Source organism: Musa acuminata, chromosome BXJ2-6 (assembly GCF_036884655.1).
Source record: "Musa acuminata AAA Group cultivar baxijiao chromosome BXJ2-6, Cavendish_Baxijiao_AAA, whole genome shotgun sequence".
Classification (NCBI taxonomy): Eukaryota; Viridiplantae; Streptophyta; class Magnoliopsida; order Zingiberales; family Musaceae; genus Musa; species Musa acuminata.
In genome coordinates, this window is record NC_088343.1 from 7,759,928 (window position 1) to 7,781,434 (window position 21,507).

The 21,507-nt window shown below is 42.8% G+C and overlaps 3 protein-coding genes and 1 long non-coding RNA gene across 6 annotated transcripts; all 4 read right to left on the minus strand.

The window, feature by feature from the left end:
• Positions 1–84: 84 nt before the first annotated feature.
• On the minus strand, positions 85–5,666 carry LOC103987341 (uncharacterized). Of its 2 annotated transcripts, none has more exons than XM_009405617.3 (4): positions 5,352–5,666; positions 3,882–4,346; positions 1,618–1,652; positions 85–1,504 (listed from the first exon to the last, which is right to left on the minus strand). In XM_009405617.3, the coding sequence occupies exons 2-4, from the start codon at positions 4,210–4,212 to the stop codon at positions 605–607; spliced, it is 1,266 nt and encodes a 421-aa protein (XP_009403892.2). In that variant the 5' UTR covers positions 4,213–4,346; positions 5,352–5,666; the 3' UTR covers positions 85–604. The 2 variants fall into 2 exon arrangements, with proteins under 2 accessions (XP_009403892.2, XP_009403891.2); XM_009405616.3 differs by having other exon boundaries at positions 3,882–4,352.
• A 2,611-nt stretch (positions 5,667–8,277) lies between these two features.
• Positions 8,278–9,161, minus strand: LOC135614579 (uncharacterized). The gene is made up of 3 exons (XR_010487599.1): positions 9,130–9,161; positions 8,731–8,838; positions 8,278–8,414 (listed from the first exon to the last, which is right to left on the minus strand). It is a non-coding gene; the product is annotated as an uncharacterized LOC135614579 (long non-coding RNA).
• Positions 9,162–12,139: 2,978 nt separating this feature from the next.
• Positions 12,140–12,604, minus strand: LOC103987343 (bZIP transcription factor 11). The gene has a single exon (XM_065110807.1). It carries the CDS (start codon positions 12,602–12,604, stop codon positions 12,140–12,142), a length of 465 nt encoding a protein of 154 aa, XP_064966879.1.
• Positions 12,605–16,823: 4,219 nt separating this feature from the next.
• On the minus strand, positions 16,824–20,916 carry LOC135614580 (uncharacterized). 2 transcript variants are annotated; one of them, XM_065112083.1, is made up of 4 exons: positions 20,785–20,916; positions 19,815–20,468; positions 18,211–18,648; positions 16,824–17,259 (listed from the first exon to the last, which is right to left on the minus strand). In XM_065112083.1, the coding sequence occupies exons 2-4, from the start codon at positions 20,410–20,412 to the stop codon at positions 17,093–17,095; spliced, it is 1,203 nt and encodes a 400-aa protein (XP_064968155.1). In that variant the 5' UTR covers positions 20,413–20,468; positions 20,785–20,916; the 3' UTR covers positions 16,824–17,092. The 2 variants fall into 2 exon arrangements, with proteins under 2 accessions (XP_064968155.1, XP_064968156.1); XM_065112084.1 differs by lacking the exon at positions 20,785–20,916 and adding an exon at positions 20,534–20,768.
• Positions 20,917–21,507: the final 591 nt, after the last annotated feature.

Sequence of the window (21,507 nt, forward strand, 5' to 3'; positions counted from 1 at the left end):
TAAGTTCACGCAAAGGCCTTCTCATGCACGTAACTTTCGAATACACCCACAAAGATGCTAAACCACATGCATGGACACCGCATCTGAGAAAGCCATTAACCGCACAGCCGCTACAGTATCGAAGGACATAGGCCGATGACATATATCAGACCATGCTACCTCCATCAAATCTTTAAGCAAAGATGGTGGGCGAACAACTACTGACAATGGACTCTGGTAATGTAACATTTTCCCAGATAAGTAGGGGCAAAAAATGATAAAGAGATGCTGCGTCCAAGGCTTCAAGAGATATCCAAGGCCTTGAACTTTGACTGCTACTTATCAGTACCAACCTAAACTGGATGCTAACCTGCAATGATTTTCCCTTTCCCACATTCCATAAGTTTAAATAGAGCGGAAAATCAAGAAATACGATGCTGAGTCCAAGGCAAGAGACAAATCAGCTAATGCCAGGAGCTTCGACCATATCAGCAGAAACAAGTGCTTGCCCTGTCTGTTTTCCAGCTTCTTGGAGAGAACATATACATGCTTTCCCTGCTTGGGCACTCAAATAGTGACTACTATATGTGCACCCATGTTATGAAGGAACAATGCAAGGTTGCAATCACTCCCTCCGGCATCTTTCCCAGAAACCTTTCTTCCTGTTAGCTTCACTTTCAGATGCTGACCATGAAGGTCTACCAAAAGAGAAACGTCGCCTCAGAAATGGCCTGCCAAAAGAAGATTTCATGTTAGAACTGGCCTCCATCCTGGGTCCTTCTGCAGCCCTGTTTTGGCGATCACAGAGTGCATCTGCCTGTGCATCACTGTCAGCTATTCCAATCCTAGAGAGTTTGTTTTTAGCCTTTGATTCAGCTTTCGTGAACAGCTTTATTGCCGCCTTTTCTCCATGAGTACAAACGGGGCAAGTTGGGTCGTATTGGTCGATTTCACTCGTCATTTTCTCCAAACATTCAGCATGATAAAGATGTCCACAAACCAAAACAGCAACCACACAATGCTTTGTTAGCTGCTTTGAGCATACTCTGCAAGTCTGCTGATCAGGAAAGACTTGGGTTGTTTGCTGAGGATTCGATTCTGTTAATTGGCTGCTAAAGAAATTAAGGTTATCACTGTCAAATGACAATCTCTCTCTGTTTGAAGAAGCCACAAGCTCAGAGAAGGAACACATGGACCAGCCATCAGAAGACCCACCATGAGAACCTCCTGTGGACAAGTCATTGCTGCAGAAAGAGAGCACAAAGGATTTTCTTCCTTCAGGAGAGCTGTTCTCATTACGGGATTGCAGAGATGGTATCCTGCTGTCAGAGATCTGCCGACAGAGTTGGTAGCCTGGTGATCTGCATGCTTTCCTTGATGAAGTTGGATCAGAAGGTAGAGAACGGCTTCTGGAGGTTGATGGATCTGCTTTAAATGAAGATGAGGAAGGAGTTGAAGGCACTGAGATTGATAAATTGATATCTGAAGTGCTTGCTAAGCACGATGACTTGGGAGACCCCTTACTCTGAATTTTAAATAAGACAGCAACAATGAGACCAAGCTGATTCTACTTTAAGTTTAATCACTAGAAAGCTGATGTCAATTGAAACAAACTAGTTTTAGATTATTCATTCTCACCTTAGGGGATGAATTCCTTCCAAAGAATTGATCATCTGTTAGATGAATAGAACATTAGAAAAAAAATTACAAAAAGGAAGATTTATGAAAAAATTACTCAAGCAGACAACTATAGTATGTAACTCATATCCTCCCTCTCTCTCCAGGCAGAATAAAGACATCCACAGACAACTATAATTTGTAACTCATATCCTTCCTCCCTCTCTCTCTCTCCCTCTCCATCATCATCTTTAGAAATAAAAGACCAGTTTACTTATAGAAACATTACCAAATAAGTGCCCTCGTAAAAGTCCTAGAGATCAGCATTGCTAGTCTTAGCATTTGATCCAGATATGCAGTCAGCACAAACACACATGGTACTACCACTTGTATCAGTTAAACTACTTAGCACCTAATTTTTTTTAGGAATAGTTTGTTACCGAAAATATCATAAGATTATAGTTTTGTATTGTTAATCAAAGATAACATTTCAAGAAGCAATTTCTCAACAAATTTGTCCTCGTGGTACTTCTTCCATCTTGGTGTACATTAATACTATGCAATTTACATTAACACCATCTAATTGTGTGCATGAGTAAAGATACTGGGGGTATGAAGTGACCCCTTCCTCCACATAATTCAACCCAAGCAACCCAGTGCAAATCACAAAGAAACTGCTTCAAATTATATAAATATCAAGCAAGCAAAGAACACTAAGCACAAAAGTATTTGATCCCTTTGATCCTTTCCCAAGTTCTATTTCATCCAAAAGAAAAAAGAAAATCAAATGATGAGTGAAACCAAGGAAAGAGAATTATGTATTCTCTCTCTTTTCTACCATAATATTTGCACTTGATTCAGCTCCCTAACAATATAGTTGTAGAAAAACAACCCAAGAAGAAACATAAAAACCATATTGAAGACTAGTCCTTGCATCTCTATATTCCCAAGATTACACAGCTGATTTGTCCTCATGAACTACATACTATATCTTCCGAAAAAACATATGTACTATTTTAAAAAACCTTCAAATGTATCCTTCTAAAAAGTCTCAGACCAAATCAATCAATACTGCTAATATTTCAAAAATAAATCCCAGTAAAACATCATCCACAAGCAGAATACCCTTTGGTATCTACAAAGTGAACAATATTAATAAATTCTCCCAAAGCCTATCCAACTCTACATATGCAATTTATTCAACTAATTTCTTCGTGCTTGCTATTCATTCTGCAGGAAAGGACCATAAAGGAAACAGTATGAGAAATCATTAGTCGAATCCATCTGCATTTGTATGTTTCCCTCCATTAGAAAATTCCAAATAAGGAAACCACTTGAGGATTTTTCTTGACAAAAGTAACCAGCAACCAGTATTATTCTCCTAACGTACCATATTTCTCATGGATCCATTTACACCTAATGTTGGAGGATGTTTGATAACAAGATAGAAGGGTGTAACAGTTGGGCCATATAAAATTATACATGTGAATGACTACCTGGGGTGATTGACAACAACTTAATTATCTAGTTTCTAGATATATGCACTGAAAGATAGTATATAAAATGGTTGAGGCACAGCAAGCAACGATGAGTCACAATAAAATGAATTAGAAAGGAAATGACTACATGAGTTAAAGCTGTCAAAGCATGCAAGCATCTTGAAGATGTGTGCTTACTGTGAAAAATCAGATTCGACAAATCTAGAAGTATCATTTTTTTAGGCATATATACATCCAAATAGTACAATGAGCTATTAGAATTACCAAACTTTTTATATGTTTCCCTGCCATAAATGTTATTAGTAACTAATTAGTTGCAAGAACATAGAGTGAAAATGCATCTAGCACTACTGATGACAGAACAGGACAACAAAAATCACAGTATGACAGATGTCTGCAGGAGCATGGCACGCTATTACTTACGATACCAAGCAAAATTTATAAAACTACCAGTTCAAGATTTAATTTTTTATAACAACAAGGCCTTTCATACAGTTGTATGTATGCAACAGCAATTTCTGTATCAAGGCATGGATTATACTAGCCATAAAGACAGTTTATATGTTGAGATAGAATCCTGATCAACTTCTATACATCTGGATAAGTAGAGAACAAAGGAGATTTAACATGAACTCCATACATAAAAAAAAAGAGTAGACGTTCAACTTCCATCTCAATACTTTCAACAAAGCAACTCTATCACTGCATTTCTATTACCTATATCCTCTTCTTTAGCAAAGAAAAATATGTAACTATACTAAACAAGGTGGAAGAATTGTTACATACCTGCAGCAACATCTTTTAACTTCCCAGCAGTTCCAGTTCTACTTGGAGAAATATGCTGCTTTTGTAACTGGAAAGCATTTGATGGACTGCCTCTGTCAGATGGACTTTCAGCCTCAGTGGGTGACTCGCTTTTAATTTCAAGTCCAGTATTCCCACCATGTTGATGACAAAATTGAGCAGCATTATCTATCACATCCTCTATGTGTGTTCTGTTGTCCCACCGAAAGCTCCATGTGGGGGAGTGTCTTACAGTCCTATATGTTGAAACATCAAACTGAGCTGGGCTAGGCAAGTGTTTGTCTTTCACAGCCACACAGCAATTGGCCCCCATGTTGGTCCTGATACTGATTTTCACTAACAACTTAAGACTAAAAGTCCTATCAATAATATTTACAAATGGAACCCGTATGTTTCTTCTCCATCATGCAGAAACTTGAAAAAGAACAAGGCATCTAGAATCTCCAGCTGCTCCTATCATGAGAAAATGCTTCCTAAGCTGACGCATACCCATAAATGTAAACTGATAAAAATATTTATTTAAACACACATGCGTGCACACACAGATTCGTTACTGTAAAAGGATTCTTTAATATATTATAGACCATCAAAGATATGCGCTAAAGCATAAGGGTAAACTAAAAAAGTACTAATTGACCATTACAATGACGAGAAAAATTAGAAGAAAAGAAAGGAAATGTGTGCTCGTCACTCATCAAACTAGTATGAATATCAGTCAAATTTGTAGTACGCAAAGCCTCCAACCTTTTGTGAACTTAGAATTCAATGTTCCCATCCATTAATTTATTGGGAGCAGAAAGAGAGGATTAAAGATGTGCAGCTAACCAAACAAAGAATTCGTAACCCACGAGAAAGGGATTCTTTTATTTTAAATTAAATAGTTCAAATCATCACTAAGGAGTTAAAAAGTAACTAAAAGTGATTAAAAGATGTATCGACCCAATTTCACACGGAAACCAGTAGAATTAGAACTGTGTCACCGCTGCTCCTTGAAGAATCGTTACAATCTATACACACACACACACACACACACAAAAGGAGGATTGGAAGTAAACAATTCCAGTGAAATTTCAATTTCTACGATTCAGTAGCTTATGATTACATCTGAAAACCAACAAATAGAAGATAAAATCCTAAAATAGCTAGATTTCTTGAAGCGAAGATGAGTTGCTTCAGATGGGATGCCACAAGGAAGTCCAACCCCCCATCGCCTACTTAGTCTTTCCCCAAGTACCAAAAAAATCCAGCGACAATCTAAATTCTATTAAACGACAGAACCAAAGAATCGCTAAACTCTAGTTAGGATTTTCCGTTTCTTTCATAAAGAAAATAAACATAAATACGAATTCCTTTGTTTGTTTATTTTCATGAGAATCGAGCGTAGTACCTCAGAAGCTGAAGAAAACCCCACTGATGAGTGAAAGAAAGCACAATAAGTCGAGCATTTGGTACCTGGAACCCCGGGAGCATCAGGTCGATCAGGCCAACGCAAGCTCAGCTGCCGAGAAAAACGCGGCAGGCATCGAGATCAGCCGACGAAGCTCGGGATCGAAGCCGAGAAATCCTCAGCTCTCCACAAGTCGCAGAAAAATCGAGAGCAGACCCGAGGATCGAAAAGCAAAAACAAGTTGGGGGTTTCGCGCTTTCTAATCCGCCTGCATCGCTTCGTCTCCCCTCGCCTTGTAGGGTTTGAGAGAGAGACGGAGAGAAGGGGCCGGAGAGGTGGGGGATAAGTTGCTGGGGTGGTATGCAATAGACGGGAGGGAGTTCTTCCTCGGAAGGAGCACGAAGAGATCGAAACCCGTTTTATGAACCACCCCGTGTGTCGGCGTGCACATGCGAGTCGGGATGAACCAACACTGACGACTGTCACGGGTAACGTGGTTGCGTTGCTGGATGGGGGCCCGCGTCTCGCTCACCCTCAGTTCGGCCCGCGTGGGTGACTCAGCCTTGCTCGCCGAGGACTTATCGACCAACCGAGATCCATCATTTTCCAGCACGCGTATCCGAGTGATACTCGAACGATACACGTAAATACCAAATGATGTTGAAACAATACAAAATTATGTGGTGGCCCGCACAAATATAGAAAATGATAAATATTTTTTTCCCTAATAATGGCTTTAGAAATAAAATAAATAAATAAAATTATTGAAAACATCTGCATCCACATATTCATATATACTGCTTAATGCAGGATGGCTTATTCAAATAATCCATTTAAAAGGAGACTCGGTGGATCATTTTCATATCTCAGGCTCCAATTCTTACTTTTGACCACATTTTTTTACAGTTCAGGTTATCACTGAACCAGATTTGTGATGTTTGAGATGAGTGCAATGCAGTCGGTATGGGCCTGTAGATTCATGAATCTTCCAGTCATCTGTAGCGGAAGATGAATCTGATCATCAAAAGCAGCTGTAGCTCATAATAAGATCCGAGGTGACAGACCTGCAGCAAAAGCAGTTGCATTACACGAAAACACAATACCGTATTGTACTGTGAGTGCTTCATGGCAGAGAAGACTTGGTGCACCGAGCTGTGACGTTGTGAAGGGAAGTGTGGATCGTGTTTCGGCTTCTTTAATTCTTCCTGATACTCGATAGAAATAATAGAAGATAAAGAACAAATATTGAATGAAGCTTTATTGAATATTTGTAGACGCTTCATACATTAACACGTTCTCACTCCTATTTATACAAATTAGGAGAAAAATCTTATCTTCTATCATACCCCCGTAAGATGGTGCTCCTGACAAAAGTATCAATCTTAGATCGATGCAAAGAATTATTTACAAGCGAGAGGCTTCGTGAGTAAGATAAATGTCGATCACTGCTGTTGCTGCTACGATTGCTGTTGCTGTGATGGCACAAGCGTTCCCTTCATTCTCCTTAAGTCTGTCGAATGTTGACAGATCAGCGAAAACTACCGCGGTGAGGAAGATGGATTGACCACGAAACCTCTTAGGAATGCAAGAGCATTGGTCGCTGGCCGAAGGGTTAAGCTTCACTTTTCTTAGCGACGTTGGTCGCTAGCCGAAGGCAAGAGCAAAGCTTCGCTTTTCTCAACGACGTTGGTCGTGGTTGCGATTACGACGGGATTTGTCGAACTGGTAGTGAGAAGAGAGCTTGCTCTAGGCAAATTAGGAGGAAGGATTTTCCTCAACAGAATAGAGAAATTTCATCGTATAGTCAAAATCTTATCTTCTATTGACCATGCTTCTTTATCCTTGACATGAGTTGGATCATACGTTCACAATCTAACCGAGGTTAGTACTTCTTTATCTCTGTCACTCTCCTTGACATCAAATACTCTCTTCCCATATGATCACCTGGAAATCTTTTATAACGTAGATGATACACCAGAAAGTTCTTGCTGACATATTTTTGATACATCACTTGAAGACTAGGTAGAATAGACTGGGAGGAATCAGGAAAACATTTGCGATGTGGAATCTTTGCGGTTTATCTGTTTCTAGTTGATCCGATAACGATGATTTGGGGAATGTGAAGATTAGTGGAAACGCATGCAGGCATGCAGGAGGGTGTCCACATTGCATTAACACGGCAGATTAAGTCCATTGTCTGGGGAAGATCGATTGCCACTTGCAGATGTTTTGGTTCAGAACGTACGGGTATCACTAGTGAGTTCAGATGAGTGAAATAGTAGTGACAAGTTACACTGCAAGGGCTTGTATAGCAACATGTAATTGGAGTTTTCTGGACGCACGTAGTAGACGCAAGGGCTTCATTTACTCCTCCATTTGCATGCTGTAAAGAATTCGGATGTACGTAGTTGAATCAGAACTGTGCGCAGGTGGTGTTGACATGTGGAGTTTTCTTCCGACAGCAATTCATTTGTTGTGCTATATTTTCTTTCGTCAACCTCGTATAACTCAATGCTGAGATTGTATCCAGCAATTACCCACCAATTGCGCATGCAGCGATATATCAAATGGCCACGAGAGCTAACTTCATGACACATGAGAAGAGATAAATCGGTAGCACGTACAGCTTTTCTTCTTTGGAGAAAGAAAAAAAGTGGGAAGAGAGGCCTGTACTCGAGTTCATGCATGGCAGGCGAAAAGTTTTATTACATGTGGAATATTTAGATCACCGGCATATACTGTAGCATTTAGTGCATTTTGCCTCGAGACGGATGACATATATGGACATATACGGGTGCGGAAGAAGAAGCAGGAGCACAGATTAAGCTGCGTCTCAAGACAAGAACTCTAGTCGATACATCTCTAGCTAGTTAGGGACCCTATACTTCAACAAGAAACATCCCCAAGTTCTTATACCTATGGCATTACATATACTGACGGATTGATTACCGAACCATTTGTTTCTCTGGACCAAGCGACGTCGATCAGTTTGGTATGAGCTTGAAAGGAGGCTTGGAAAGAGACGGAGAAGGATCATAGCTTCCATAATCATTTGTCTTGATTTTGAGGATCCTGGAACGAACGATGAGGACTTGCTCCTGGTGCGGTTCATTAATCTTCGCTGATTCCTGCCGCCATGCATGCAAAAGCTTTGTCAGCAACGGACGTATGAGGAGATAAAAGCACTGCGTAAGTACTCATATGGCGAAAGAGAATGTAGAGCTAGCTTATCTTGTCTCTGCCCGAATCCTTCCATGTCTATATCATGATCGTATGAGGTTATTATAGATCATCAACTAGCTAGTACTATACTCTTTTCCATCTCAACGGATTTCATAGCCACCACTATGGTGTCTTGCAGACCTAAGATGTATGATCTCTTCTCGATGATAAGGAGATCAAATCACTAATTAGGTTTTGGCTAATGTTGCCTCGACTTGTTACCTCAGCGAGGGTGGAAGAAGAAAACACAAAGCGCAAATTCTCTACTCGATACCTTCGTTATCGCTCCCGCTGGTGCTGCATATTTACCATAAAGTCTTCTCTGCCGCCCTGCAAAATCGATGGAAGTGAAGAAACAAAGAAGCATGTATAGAATACATAACCCATTTTTATCTTTTTCCTACTACATTTCTGCAATTCGAAGGACATGCTACTGCTGCGGCAGTAGCATTTAGCATCTATTATTTAAGAATCTAGAGATAGAAGACAAGACATTTTGCATGCTTGTACATATGTATTGGATTATCCGCATCTGCTGTAGTACTTGTCGTATTTGTAAGCGCTTCACAACGAAAATAAGAGCTGCCTGCAATTAGTAGTAGAAAATCGCACGAGACCTACCTGCCAGTGCAGTCGATGGAAGCGAAGCCAGTATGACAAGAGAGAGGACAGCGAGCTGCTTCGTTCCCATGAAGCCCATGATGAAGATCTTATCTTCCCTGTCGCAAGTTATTTCCTCGGGTGGCCTTCTCCTTCAGGAGCATATAGAGAAGAAGCAAAGGCTTCCTTTCGGTTTGAATAGGGAGGATGCACCTTCTTCTGTAATCGGTTGGCCAACAAGTCGTGGGGGAGGATTAGATAGTCGATTCTTTATACGTGACAATGCGAATCCCACTGGACTCTCAGCTCCAAATGATCAAAACAGAAAAAGTAGAGAGCCGGCACTTTCTCCATGGAGCTGCTTTAAGAATGTAGTCATTAGAGTTGGTGGATGGCCATGTTATCCTATAAACTAAAGGCCATTATTGACGACTCTCTTTATCCATCCATATATCCACGATGATTCCCGCAGCGCGTAAAAATCATCGAGATATGCAGCAACGCTGAAACATATATGGCTTCGAATTAAGGCATCGACCACACAATAATAAGCATCTAAAAAAAATAACGCTGCTGACTTGCAGGATCATCTACTGTTTACTTGCTTAAAAGGAAAGCCCAGGTTTCTCTACCCTCTTCTCTTGCATCATGAATTAGTTGCTTGCTGGAGTACGTTGATACATATTGCATCCAAGATATTATAATGATAAGAGCTGAAGTGCGCTTCCCAGGCAACCAAGTGGCTTCGAAGTGCTACTGCAACGAGGCCAATATAAGAAGATAAAAGAGGATGGGATGGGTTGGTGGGGGTGGGGGCGGGCGCGCTTTAACCTTTGGAATTGTTATGTCCGGAATCAAGAGGAGGACAAATGAACTTAGTGGATGCGTAGTGCTCGAAATCATGGATCACGACAAGGACATGGGACCAACTACACACTATGAGAAGACAATGGTGGAGGATAAAGACAGACACCACAATGTGTAAAGTTACCGGGATATGGTATCATAATGCCCAGCTTTAATGTGGTTTTATTAAGGGCACTTTGACCATCATAATTATCTCTCCCAGATGACTCAGCATGTAATGTAATTAAAATCACGTCACCGCTGGTGATCCCGAATGGTAGAAACTATATCGTATCATGTAAAGTACCCCCGACAACATGCTCTGTAAATGATGACTGGCTTATAGACATGAGCATAGCTTGGAGCATGAGATGAGCGCAGCTCGACTCCTGGATTCCACCAAATGGAATAATCGTTTTATAGACCGAGATTAATGGATAAACTGGCTCAACAGACAAATCTTTGTGAATCCTACAATGGTTAGCTAGTTAAAGATAAAAGGGGCTCCCGTAAGAGAGAGAATGGTGGTGTTCGTGGCTGGATACGTGCATTCAGCCTGAGCTGACACAGGTCAAGATGGTCCAGAGAGAGAGAGAGGCTGTGGTGTACTCGAAGAACAAGTACCGAGAATGAAGCTCGACAATTGTAGAGTCGAGAAGGGATAATCTTTACAAACACACTTGGAAGGGAAGGCATCGAAGCCTCGAGAGAGTGGTTTAAGCGAGGTCCTCCGGCTCGGTGTTCGCCGTCGACGATGTAGGAGACCTGGTGGTGGACCTTCCAAGGTTCGGGTCAAGGAAGTGGCTTGCGGAAGTGGATCGATCAGGGATAGACCCGCTGCCCAACCCTGCCTTAACGTGCATATTAGACAGGCCTTCGTCTCAGTGGGCTGAGCCTGGAATGTACCTGCATGCATACTAGACAAGCTTGCATCGGCCCGACTAGTCCTCCTCGAATCTTACATGTATAGATGCAGAAGCTGATATTTTCTTTTCCTTTATGTCTTTCTTTCCTTTAAGCTTCGGATGGTGCTAAGGTAGAATTGACAGAAGTCGAAGAAGATGCTTCCTCCTACATGACTTAGATGAGATGAGAACCGTGTCGTCGCCGATTCAGGGAACGTCCCAATGTCCGGTGTAGAGCAGCCCACACGAAAAGAGCGTACATGCACCATATTTCGAACCGTCATCGGAAACCACCGTCTTCTTTTTTGTTGCTAGCTACAAGACGTCCAACAACAACGACGCCTTTCCTGCAGACGCCACTATTAGACAACATGCAAAAGGATTCCGAGACACTGTGGTAAACGTTTGCCTTCGTTGTCCTGATCAATCAGCAGGCTCCCAGTGGCCAATATACAATATAAGCTACATACAACCAAACCATAAGCACTTGTCCACCGCCATCAGCTTTTCATCCTAACTCGATCAGCACGGCATCAAAGTCCGAAGAAGCTCGTCCTTTTGCCAATGATGTGGCTACATTCGAAATCCTCGACCAAACTACTCGATCCAATAGACAATCGAAGGTGGAATTAGCCGTGCCCACCCACGCATGCACGTCTTAATCACTATGTACATTATTGAAGCGCTAGCATTTCGGTTGTTTCCCTTGCGTGCAGCCAAATCCGATCGAATTAAGGGAGGAACGAAGACACAAGTAAGTGATGGCATCATGTTATCATAGCACCCCTCTGCTATGCCGACCGTAGGTGTTGCGAAATCACAAGTTCCACCCGGCCGAGTTAAGCCCACGACGACCAATTCCACAACCACGAACGGCGAGTGACACATCATATATATATATGTGCATGTTGCAGAGTGAAAGCCGATTACCCCACCAAAGATAGTTTAACATTGTTTTAATGATTTCGTATGAAGGAACTTGGAGCACCTGACTGTTTGTTTATATTATATACACAGAGAGAGAGAGAGAGAGAGAGAGAAAGAGAGAGAGAGAGAGAGAGAGAGAGAGAGAGAGAGAGAGATAGCTAACATTACGAGGGATCACGCTTACTAGCTCCGGATACATGAATCAGGACATACGTATATACATACATACATTACTTCTCTTAAGCCAATTTCACCTACACTTTCCGGCATTCGATCGCACACGGGATGTGAATGACACCAGCGTTAGGTAGGAGCAATAGAGTAGGCCGTACAGCGCCCTCTTATGGCCTCGTCTAACAGTAGTGGAACATGTCAGAGGAGGCGGTACTAATGGGCTGCTTCTCACCCACCATGCTCCATGTCCTCGCCAAGCTATCGGACGTCTCACCAAATGCGTCAGAAACCCAGTCAGTGCCGTGCATGCAGCGTAGGACTAGGATCTGGTTCAGGGATTGCAGCGTCGCACCGAGTTCCATGGTTTGGGCCCTGAGCACGGCGTTCTGGGCTTCCATCCCCGCGTAGTGCTGCGTGGTGATGCTGAGGGCGGTCAGGATCTGGCTGTTCTCCTTCCTCAGCTGCCTCACCTCAGCCGTTAGATCCTCCAAATGCTTCTGTTTCCTCATCCTGGACCGGCGCGCCGACTCCCGGTTCGACACCATTCTCTTCTGCTTCCTCTGGTTCATCAAAGCCTGCTCCTGCTCCGGCTGCGACTTGCCAATCTGGCTCCATCCACAAGATGTATCACCGGGAGGGGCCATGAGAGCTAGCTAGCTGTATTCGCTCGACTGATCGGGACTATACAAGTTTCTTCTTCTTCTTCTTCTTCTTTTTAATAATGTAATAATAATGAGAATTATGCAAAGAGCAGCAGGAGATGGAAATTGAGCGGAAGATTATAAGCAGGCAATAGGAAAAAAAGAAAACTATATAGAGATATAGATGCTCTGATTTCAGAACAAGTTCATGAGAAAACGTAGAACCAGTAAAGGAACACCACGGATAAGGATTGAACCAAATGCGTCCTGCGCCTGAGTGTGGAATTTATCGTAAACCCCGAGAGCAGGATCTCACTTAGGATAGGAGTCATCTAAGAGAAACATTAAGACGAACCTGTGCTGCATGTGATGTGACAAGATGAAGGAAACAAGGGCTGAACAGATAAGAACGGAAGACGAGAGATTCAACAAGCAAGATCAGATTTTGTTATTGATTTTCGAAGAAGGACCGATTTTTTGGCACCAGCAGTCACGAAGGACTTAGATTAAGGAGGAACATCGGTTTTGCGCGGATCAAAATCCAAACTCCAAGAGAAGATCCCGCAACAACTCCTTTTAATCGACCATAGGAAGAAGAAGAAGAAGAAGAAGAAGAAAACCAGAATGGATGGAAGAGATCGAGCAATTTTTTACGTCGAAAACAGGAGGAAGAGAAGAGGAGAGATGAACAGGGGAAGCGAGCACTTGAGAAGCTGGAAAAGGAGAAAAGGGTGGTGTAAAGGGGAGGAGAGGGGAAGAGGGCTTGGGTGACCAAGAAACTGGGATTTATAGAAGAAGCAAATCAAGTAGGTAGCATGCATATATCGAAGAACTATACGGAAGAATACAAACAAGGCCATGCGTCTGTGTATGTACTTGGAAAGGGAAGGAGAGAGGGAAAGACGTTTTGGAATCTACTGGGCGGGGGGTGATGAGGCATGTGTGGGTGGAATGGATCTTCCGCGAGAATCCAATTCCAGCTGGCCACCACTGCACAAAGCACAGTGCGACTAATCAACCGTTCTGACTTCCCTGCCGTGTCTGTTGCTTATTTAATCGCTTTGTTTTTCTCAGGACGATTAAATCATCACAAATTATATATCGGTTTTTCTTGATAGATACACGGCATCATTGGCTCTTGTAATTTGATACATATTAAACTTCATTGCCTGCCTGAATGCGTGTAGAATGAGCTCTTCCCTTTGTTTTCATTTGTCATAAATAAAGAAAGAAGGAGAGAGAGAGAGAGAGAGAGAACAAAAAAAGGCACACGAGGGAGAAGGTGGGGGGATCTCATGGATGGGTTCCCATCCGATTGGCCGGTTCCATGTACATGAAAGTTGGGGGAATGCGTCCTCGTGAGGGCCATGGGAGGGCGTGCTATGTCCCAGATGTCTTTTCAGAGTGCTCTCAGCTCGTCGGAGGATGCAAGTGGCAGATGTCGATATTCGGTGGCTGCAGGACTGGCTCGTATCCTGGAACTCCACAAAGCCTGTGAACCAGACGATACGATTTGCGTGGGACACGAGGGATTGAAACAGCCAGCTTAATTTGGATACTAGTCTTATCATCATCGGCCGGGGATCTCTCTACCCACGTTTCGAGGTCATAGAGCCGAAGGCGAATACCACGGATGACGAAGGTCGCGCATGCACATATATAATAATACTACGTTTCTTTCTTCTTTGGCGAAGCTAATTGGCAAAGAATATGCAGTCGTTCGACGCTGCTGATGATTCGTCCCATAGCATTTAGCTCTGACGTAACACATCAACAGCGACAAGCTTCGCATGCATTGCACCGAGCGCTGGAAGAATCGCCTGCAGCTGTCGTTGTAGGTGCCGTGAATTCCTAAGCTCTTGCTCTAACGAACCAAGTGGCCATCTACAATATCACGCACACACGCCATCTCTATGTTAATGATAAGTGTGGAACCCTTCGTCTGCTCCTTACCAACTCCGCCGATATCCCATGGAATGTTGATGAAGTAAGATGCTTCGGCGATAGTGTGGAATGTGCGTCAGATACTTAGTTTAATGAAAGATCATCTACCGTCAGGACAATATAACATGTGTAAATAGCAATGTGGTTTCTCAAGTTAGATCTCTGTCGACTTCATGTGGTCATGGAATATAATATTCTTCACTGCTGTCCCTCCTGTGTCACGTGATATTCTTTCACCACATGGTGTCACGTTCGATGATCTCCCACTTCGAATAGCATCAACGTGAGCTTCCGTTCATGCATGTGAATTGGTCTCTGACTCGGTTGGCTGCAAGTACTACTGGCATAGAGTAGCCTTCCTTGCAGGAAAGCGTGGGCGAAAGATGCTTCGTCGTCATCATCTTCATCACGAGGGGCAGGCAGCTTTAGTGCCGTGGCATTAGTACTCCAACCCATTTTACCGTTTGGTGTTATATAGATATATATTTGTCTTCGCATTTCATGTACTATACGGTTGACTGTTTGTGCCACTTCCCTTTGGTTGCAGTTTCCGAGGATCCAATCCATGAACTCGAGAGAGTAAAAAGTTCCCCTTGTGTACCCACTTGATAGTGTTGAGAGCCACTGCACACCTTCGTCTTTCTTCCTGCTCCATCCTTCAGTGCCCTCGGTAGTGGGCTTGTCGACTTCACTGCACTCAGCCATCCAAGGAAGGAAGCTTCCGCCTCCTCGCCTATCCCACCGACCAAGGAAGAGAAAATTGGTGGCTGCACAAGCTATTCGATCACAGTTTCTTCCGATTCACTGTCGGCCTCTAGTCATCTCGAAAAAGTGAGGTGGACTCCAGTAATAATTAAAACGACGATGTGTTAAAGCCCCTGCCTTTTGCTTCGAAGCAAATAGAGAGCTAGCGAGCTTTCAGTGCGTCCATATGGTGGGTGCACTCGGCGACGCCGGTCAGAGAAAAGAGATCAGGGGTGGCCTTGGTCATTCCTCACGGTTTGTCCCGTTTCTTGTGTACACAATATAATTAGGTGCTTGTGCTGTTGATTCCAAGGAAGGTGGGGGGTCGAAGTCGATGCTCTACGCTCACGATAATGGTTGTTTTGCCAAACAGGACTAATCATGTTACGACTCTGGTTTTCACTGTGCTCTGCGTCGGTGCCTGCGCTTCTGATCATTCGCTTCAGTCATGCGCGCGGTTCTTGAGGATTTTTATTGCTTTTGCTTTAGAATTTAGTTGTTCTGGAAAGAGGGAGTGAGAGAAGGCTGGAGAATGGGAAGCGCGACACGGAAATAGCTATCCTTGGAGAAACTTTATTTCAGATTTCATTCGTAGGAATTCATTGGACCTTTTCCAACTTGCCACACCGTCCCACAATCCTCTCCTTTTCAGTGCCCGAGGAAAAAGACGACGAGACTCGAACCTGCACATTTACATCGCGACGTGTGCACTTGTCCGGCTGACGCCAGTGAAAAGAGGAAGGCGGTGTCAATTAATTGCATGCAGAGATCACAATGGACGCACGCCGACCGCAGCACAGCTTTGGTGCTTTGCCATCCGAGAAGACCGCTCCCCTCAGGACAAAAACACAAGGCGGTGACGGTGCCGCCCGGCCCCCGCCATGGCACAAACTCGCCCACCAATCAATATTTTCTTGGATTTCTTGGATTGGATCATCTTTTTAGCTCCCTGTGGCTTGCCCATGGCTCCATCGTTGGCACCTGCGTGATCCAAATCGAGGAATGCACGCCGGCTGTGCACTAGATGTCGAGATCTTAACAAGCTGGAGGCCAGCCCAACCGATGAGGAACTCTATATTGCTAAGCCCAATGGGTGGTTTGGCCATTGCTCCTATCCCAACCCACGTGACCCAAACCAACCTACCAGGCGACTGGGGTTCAAGGTAATGCACTAGGTGGGGCCACCGCGGGGCCCATCGGTTCATTTTCCTAGTCTACGTGATTTTCTAATTTGGTTTTCCCTACTCGATCTCAGTATCAGGTCGGCAGTAAGTTAAATCTCCGATTCCCACAACAACCAATAATGATAAAACAATAAAAAAATGTATATCAAGAAACATACGAATCCGAAGCTGCTTTAAATTCAAAATGCAAAGCTATCAACGTGATTTATTTAGCTATTAAGGAAACCTTTTATAATTAGGTTTTGAAAGCCCCTGTCTCTCTTGTATATGGATCAGCAATCAGTAACAGTCCACCCAAATGCTTCCTTTCCCATTTAACTTGAATCCGAGAACAAATGCAAAACCATCCATCCAAAATGTTCTTTTGTATTATTATCAAGATTATTATTCAGTTTTAGCTGCAAAGCAGCTAATGTGTAGCAGCCGGAAACTAGTGGGCGTAATACTGAACAAAAATGACCCACACGGAAACAAACGACAGAGAAATAAGAGATCAAAACTGCAGAGGCCTGTAGGGCAGAAATCTCGCAGATCTTATACACCTTCAACTATAAATATGAACTTTTTGTTAGAAGAAAAATTCTATCGACTAAGCTGATTATTGTGATTTGTCTTTCCTTCATTGTTCAGGACCAATTGTCAGATCACCATCTGGGGGATTTGGCCTTGGTGAAGGAAGATAGGACCAAGCAATGGCAGCACCACCAAGGGTAATAGCGACACAAATTGAGCTCCAAAACCACCTCTGCCGTCTCTTGCGCTTGATGCTTTGTTGTCGTGCCAGTCCTGCATCACAGGTGTTAGCAATGATCAAAACGAGGAATGCTTTTTTTTTTCTTAGTACTTATCAATGCTTGTTTTCTTATTGCTTATAGTCAGCATCGCTTGTTCAAATCTTATGACTTTAATAGGTTGCACATATGGGTTTCTTCCCGAGGGCAATGGGTTCAAGAAGTCAGCACGTGAGAACAACAATACTTCAAAAAGTCAGCATCCATGCAGTCAGTTCAATTATCACATATGAATAAAATATGACCTGCTTTGAACCTAAAAATTAGCTCTAGCTAGTTAACAACCATCAAACAATGAATAAGCACTAAAAGCAAGACATCACATAAAAAGCTAACATGTGCAAGCAAGAAAAAAGAGATTAAACAGCTCCATAGAAAACAATGACTATATCTCGATGCTACCGTGGTTCCAGGCACTTCCATTAAATATTTTGCATAAAGCCTCAAAAAAAAAGGAAGAAGAAAATAATTGAATTACCACTCCGGGCATACCTTTGTTTATATGTTTATCACTAACTTCAAGTTAATACAAGTTTAAATCTAGGTTTCAAATTCTACAAAAATAGAATATATTTTCCTTTCTTGTGTTTCACCACAGCTATATGCTGATGAGCAAGAACTATATACTGAGAAATTAAAGAAAGGCAAGGCCAAATAGGTAAGTTCTCCAGAAACTAAAGAAAGTTTCCATCCACCATCAGATTCCAAACTATATCAATCTCAATGTAGCAGATGTTGCCACTCATACCTAACAAAGCCCAACCACGCTGGTCTATTTATATAATTTTCATATGCATCAATTATAAAGCAAAGACATGATGACTAGAAAGCAAAACAATAGAGTGCACGAATGAAAACACAAAAACCATTTCAGACTGTTTCACATAGTCAAACATCAGTGAGATAAAATAAATAAAATAATTAATAATAAAGTTCAGCTTCTCACCGACTGCCTCTTGATTCCACCGAGACATTTCTCTATTTGCAGCTTCATAATAATGGAGTCGATCCAATAACCTAGCGATCTCAAAATTCTTTGATGAAATTTGGGATTCCATCTTTGATTCAACCTCAGCACGGGCGCAACCCCGCCCGACAGCATCAGCCACAGAGCGTGCAACAACTATCTGTCGAGACAACTCCTCTGCAGGATCCAAGTTTACCTGTGCACCCATATCCTCAGTGGCAATCGGAGGAAGAGGAAGGCTAAAACCTACAAGCGACAGATGATGAGAGAGTCTGTGCCAGTGGTTTTGCAAATTCTCCAGCTCTTCTTCAGCTTGCTTCCGCTTCTGTATTTCCATCAATAAACTAAGCCTCATCTCACGCAGTTCATCTTCAATGTTCCGATAGGAAGATTGTGATGTACCATCACTAGAAATCTCTACAACAATGAAAGGAAATCGAATAAGTCATATTTTCTGATTTTCAGTTAAATATACATCAAATTGTGCTTGTGTAGAAATCTAACAAAATCAAGAAACTCTGGCATTGACCATGGTTACATAAATAGATGTGGTGCCACTTATACAATCAAGAGATGAAATTGAAGCTCAAACAAGGACTTGTTTGATCATAAAAATAAAAGAAAAGATCTAAGCCGATGATTTAGAGTAGTTTTTTATCCTAGTCCAACCAAAAAACACAGACACAATTTCTTTGCGGTATAATGACCAAAGATGAATTTCTACATAATTAACTAAAGGAGGAACACCATTTCTGTCCACATAAATGTGGTTCAACAAAGTTCATGAACTAGCAGAAGTTTTAGTTAGTGACTTCACATTATTCAGGTATAGCAAACACTGGTGTGGTATCCTATTGCGCTTATTGAGATGGCATCAACAAATACTTATTAATCCCAACCGTGTTCCTACTATGGAAAACAAGAAACAGATGTTCCACGTATTTTTGCATATGATTTCCCATGAATCTTCTTGTTCATGTCATCTAAACATGGTGGCAATTAGCAGTCCATACATCCTTATGTGACAAAGACGAAATAGAAAACGTGTACAATCTATGACTGGAAAAAAATGATGCAAATGTTACATTGTCAGGTGCAAAAAGTTTGTTTTCTAGAATTTAGGGATGTATGAAAAGCTTCTTCAATCTAAAGATTACCAGAATGTTATTTTCTACAAATCATATTTCTCCTAGAATATTGAATATTCTTTGATGAAAGTTTTCCCTTCCATGTTATCCTCGGTTTTCAGATCAATCAGCCCTTAATGAAGCTAGACAAAGGTGTCACAAGATGTTTCTGCAATTCTTTCATTGTATAAAAATCCAGTGAAGAAATAAATAATAGGAAAAAAGGACATAGTGTAAGGAAAATGAAAAAGAAGCCAAATAGAGATGCCGTATGTTCAACTGTGTTTAAGCTCTCAGATAATAACTCTGAAATCTGGTTAATCAATCAAGCATATAAATCATAAGTTTGTCACAGTTGAAAGATTCAAATGGCAAAATAACTCTGTAAAAATTCAAAGCCTACATATAACAGAAAAGAAGAGAATAACAATCACGGCAATAATAAGTAAAATATACCTTCAAGAGCATCATAATACTCCCCCAAAGGGGTACCAGGTTTCCATCGACCATAACTATCATCAACTTCAGAATTGCTGGCAGTACTCCGTATGTCAAAGAAATCCTGAGCATCCTCATCTCTTTCAGGGTCATCGGAAACAAGCTTTATTGTTCCCTCAGCTCCAACCATCCCTTTATCCAAACTTGCATCTTGCAGCTTCCCCCCACTAAATTTATCCACGACCGATCCAACCTGATCTGTATGTGCATCCCGGCCACTCACCGCTTCAACCTTCTGCTCAACCTCATACTGGTTCGGTTGTCCGTCACTAGCATCGTTTTGCAAGAAGCTCTTGGCGAGACGAGGGCCACGTCTTTTATGATTGATCATGTACGGTGACTCCGGAGGAAATGACGTAGGGGAATCCGGCAGCGGAGTGCTTTTTGGGGTGGCATAGAGGGCAGGCGAAATGTTGGGCCGAGCAATGCTATCCTTTATCGTCGTTAATCGCGCCGCCGTCCCCACCTTAATAGGCGCCGGTGGCGGCTTCGGAGCAGGGTCACGAGACGCAGGCTCCAAAAGTCTTTCCAAAGCGATCGCGGTGAAGGTCGGCATCGTTACGACGAGAAACCAAGACGGTGAAGCCCCTCAGCTCTGGGATCGCGGAAGGCCTGTACCACAGAGAGTTGATCAAATAAGAAACTGACTCGCCTGCGAATCCATTTCCTACACGTACATCCGACGTTATCCCTGCGTTGCCGATCCAAAACCCTAAAATCGAAGCAAGAAGGGTTCACGCTCAAATACGGAACGATCTTTAAATAGGGCACCGGGTTTGCAATCGAGGTAGCAACCAGGTCGGATTCGGGGATGTATGGATCGGGAGACGACGCAAAAGCGAAATCTAGCTGGTAAATTGACCCTAAAATTGGAGGATTATACACCAAGAAGAGGGAACCATGGAGAAATTTCGGGAGAGAGAATCACCTCGAGGCGCCACCGTTGAAGCCCTAGTCCGTGCCTTCTTCCCAAGGCTTGCGGGCAATAAATAAATAGAATAACAAAAAAAACTCGTTAACGGGACGGGGTATACGGAACACGAAAGAGACAACGAAAAGATTCACCACATGGGCAAGACTCAAACGCACTTGGTTTCCAAGACACTCGGTGGATTACACGCTTATCCACCCGCTTGCGGTGAGTGTTCTCTCAGGATTAGCGGACAGGATAAAGCGGGTTTGTTTGGGTACGCCGCCTTTGACGTCTCTATTTTGTGGCCACACTCAACGGGAATCTCGCGGCTTTTTGGGTGACCGGTGACGCGTGGGAAAGCTCTGGAAGGCTCCGTAATAATCCCATTTCCACCGAATCGGAAGTCAGGTAGCGGAAGCGAGTCGGTCGTGATGTATTCCCGAGCATGTGAGTTCGGAGGAAAACGCATGCTCACGCATGGCATGACCAAATCCCAAGCACATTTAACGTCGACCAGCACGTATCCGTGGCAGAATTGGATGCCAAGCGTCACGCACAAAGGCACCACATCGAACGGCAATGGGTGGACCAAATCACGTCATAACAAACGTGTTTGAGGAGGCTACGATAAAACCAAGTGTCCCGGATCAGGTCCCGACATCACATCTCGCAGAAAGGTTTCGTAGATGATTGATTGCATATCTGGAATTATACTTGCTGAATGTTTGATTCCTTATT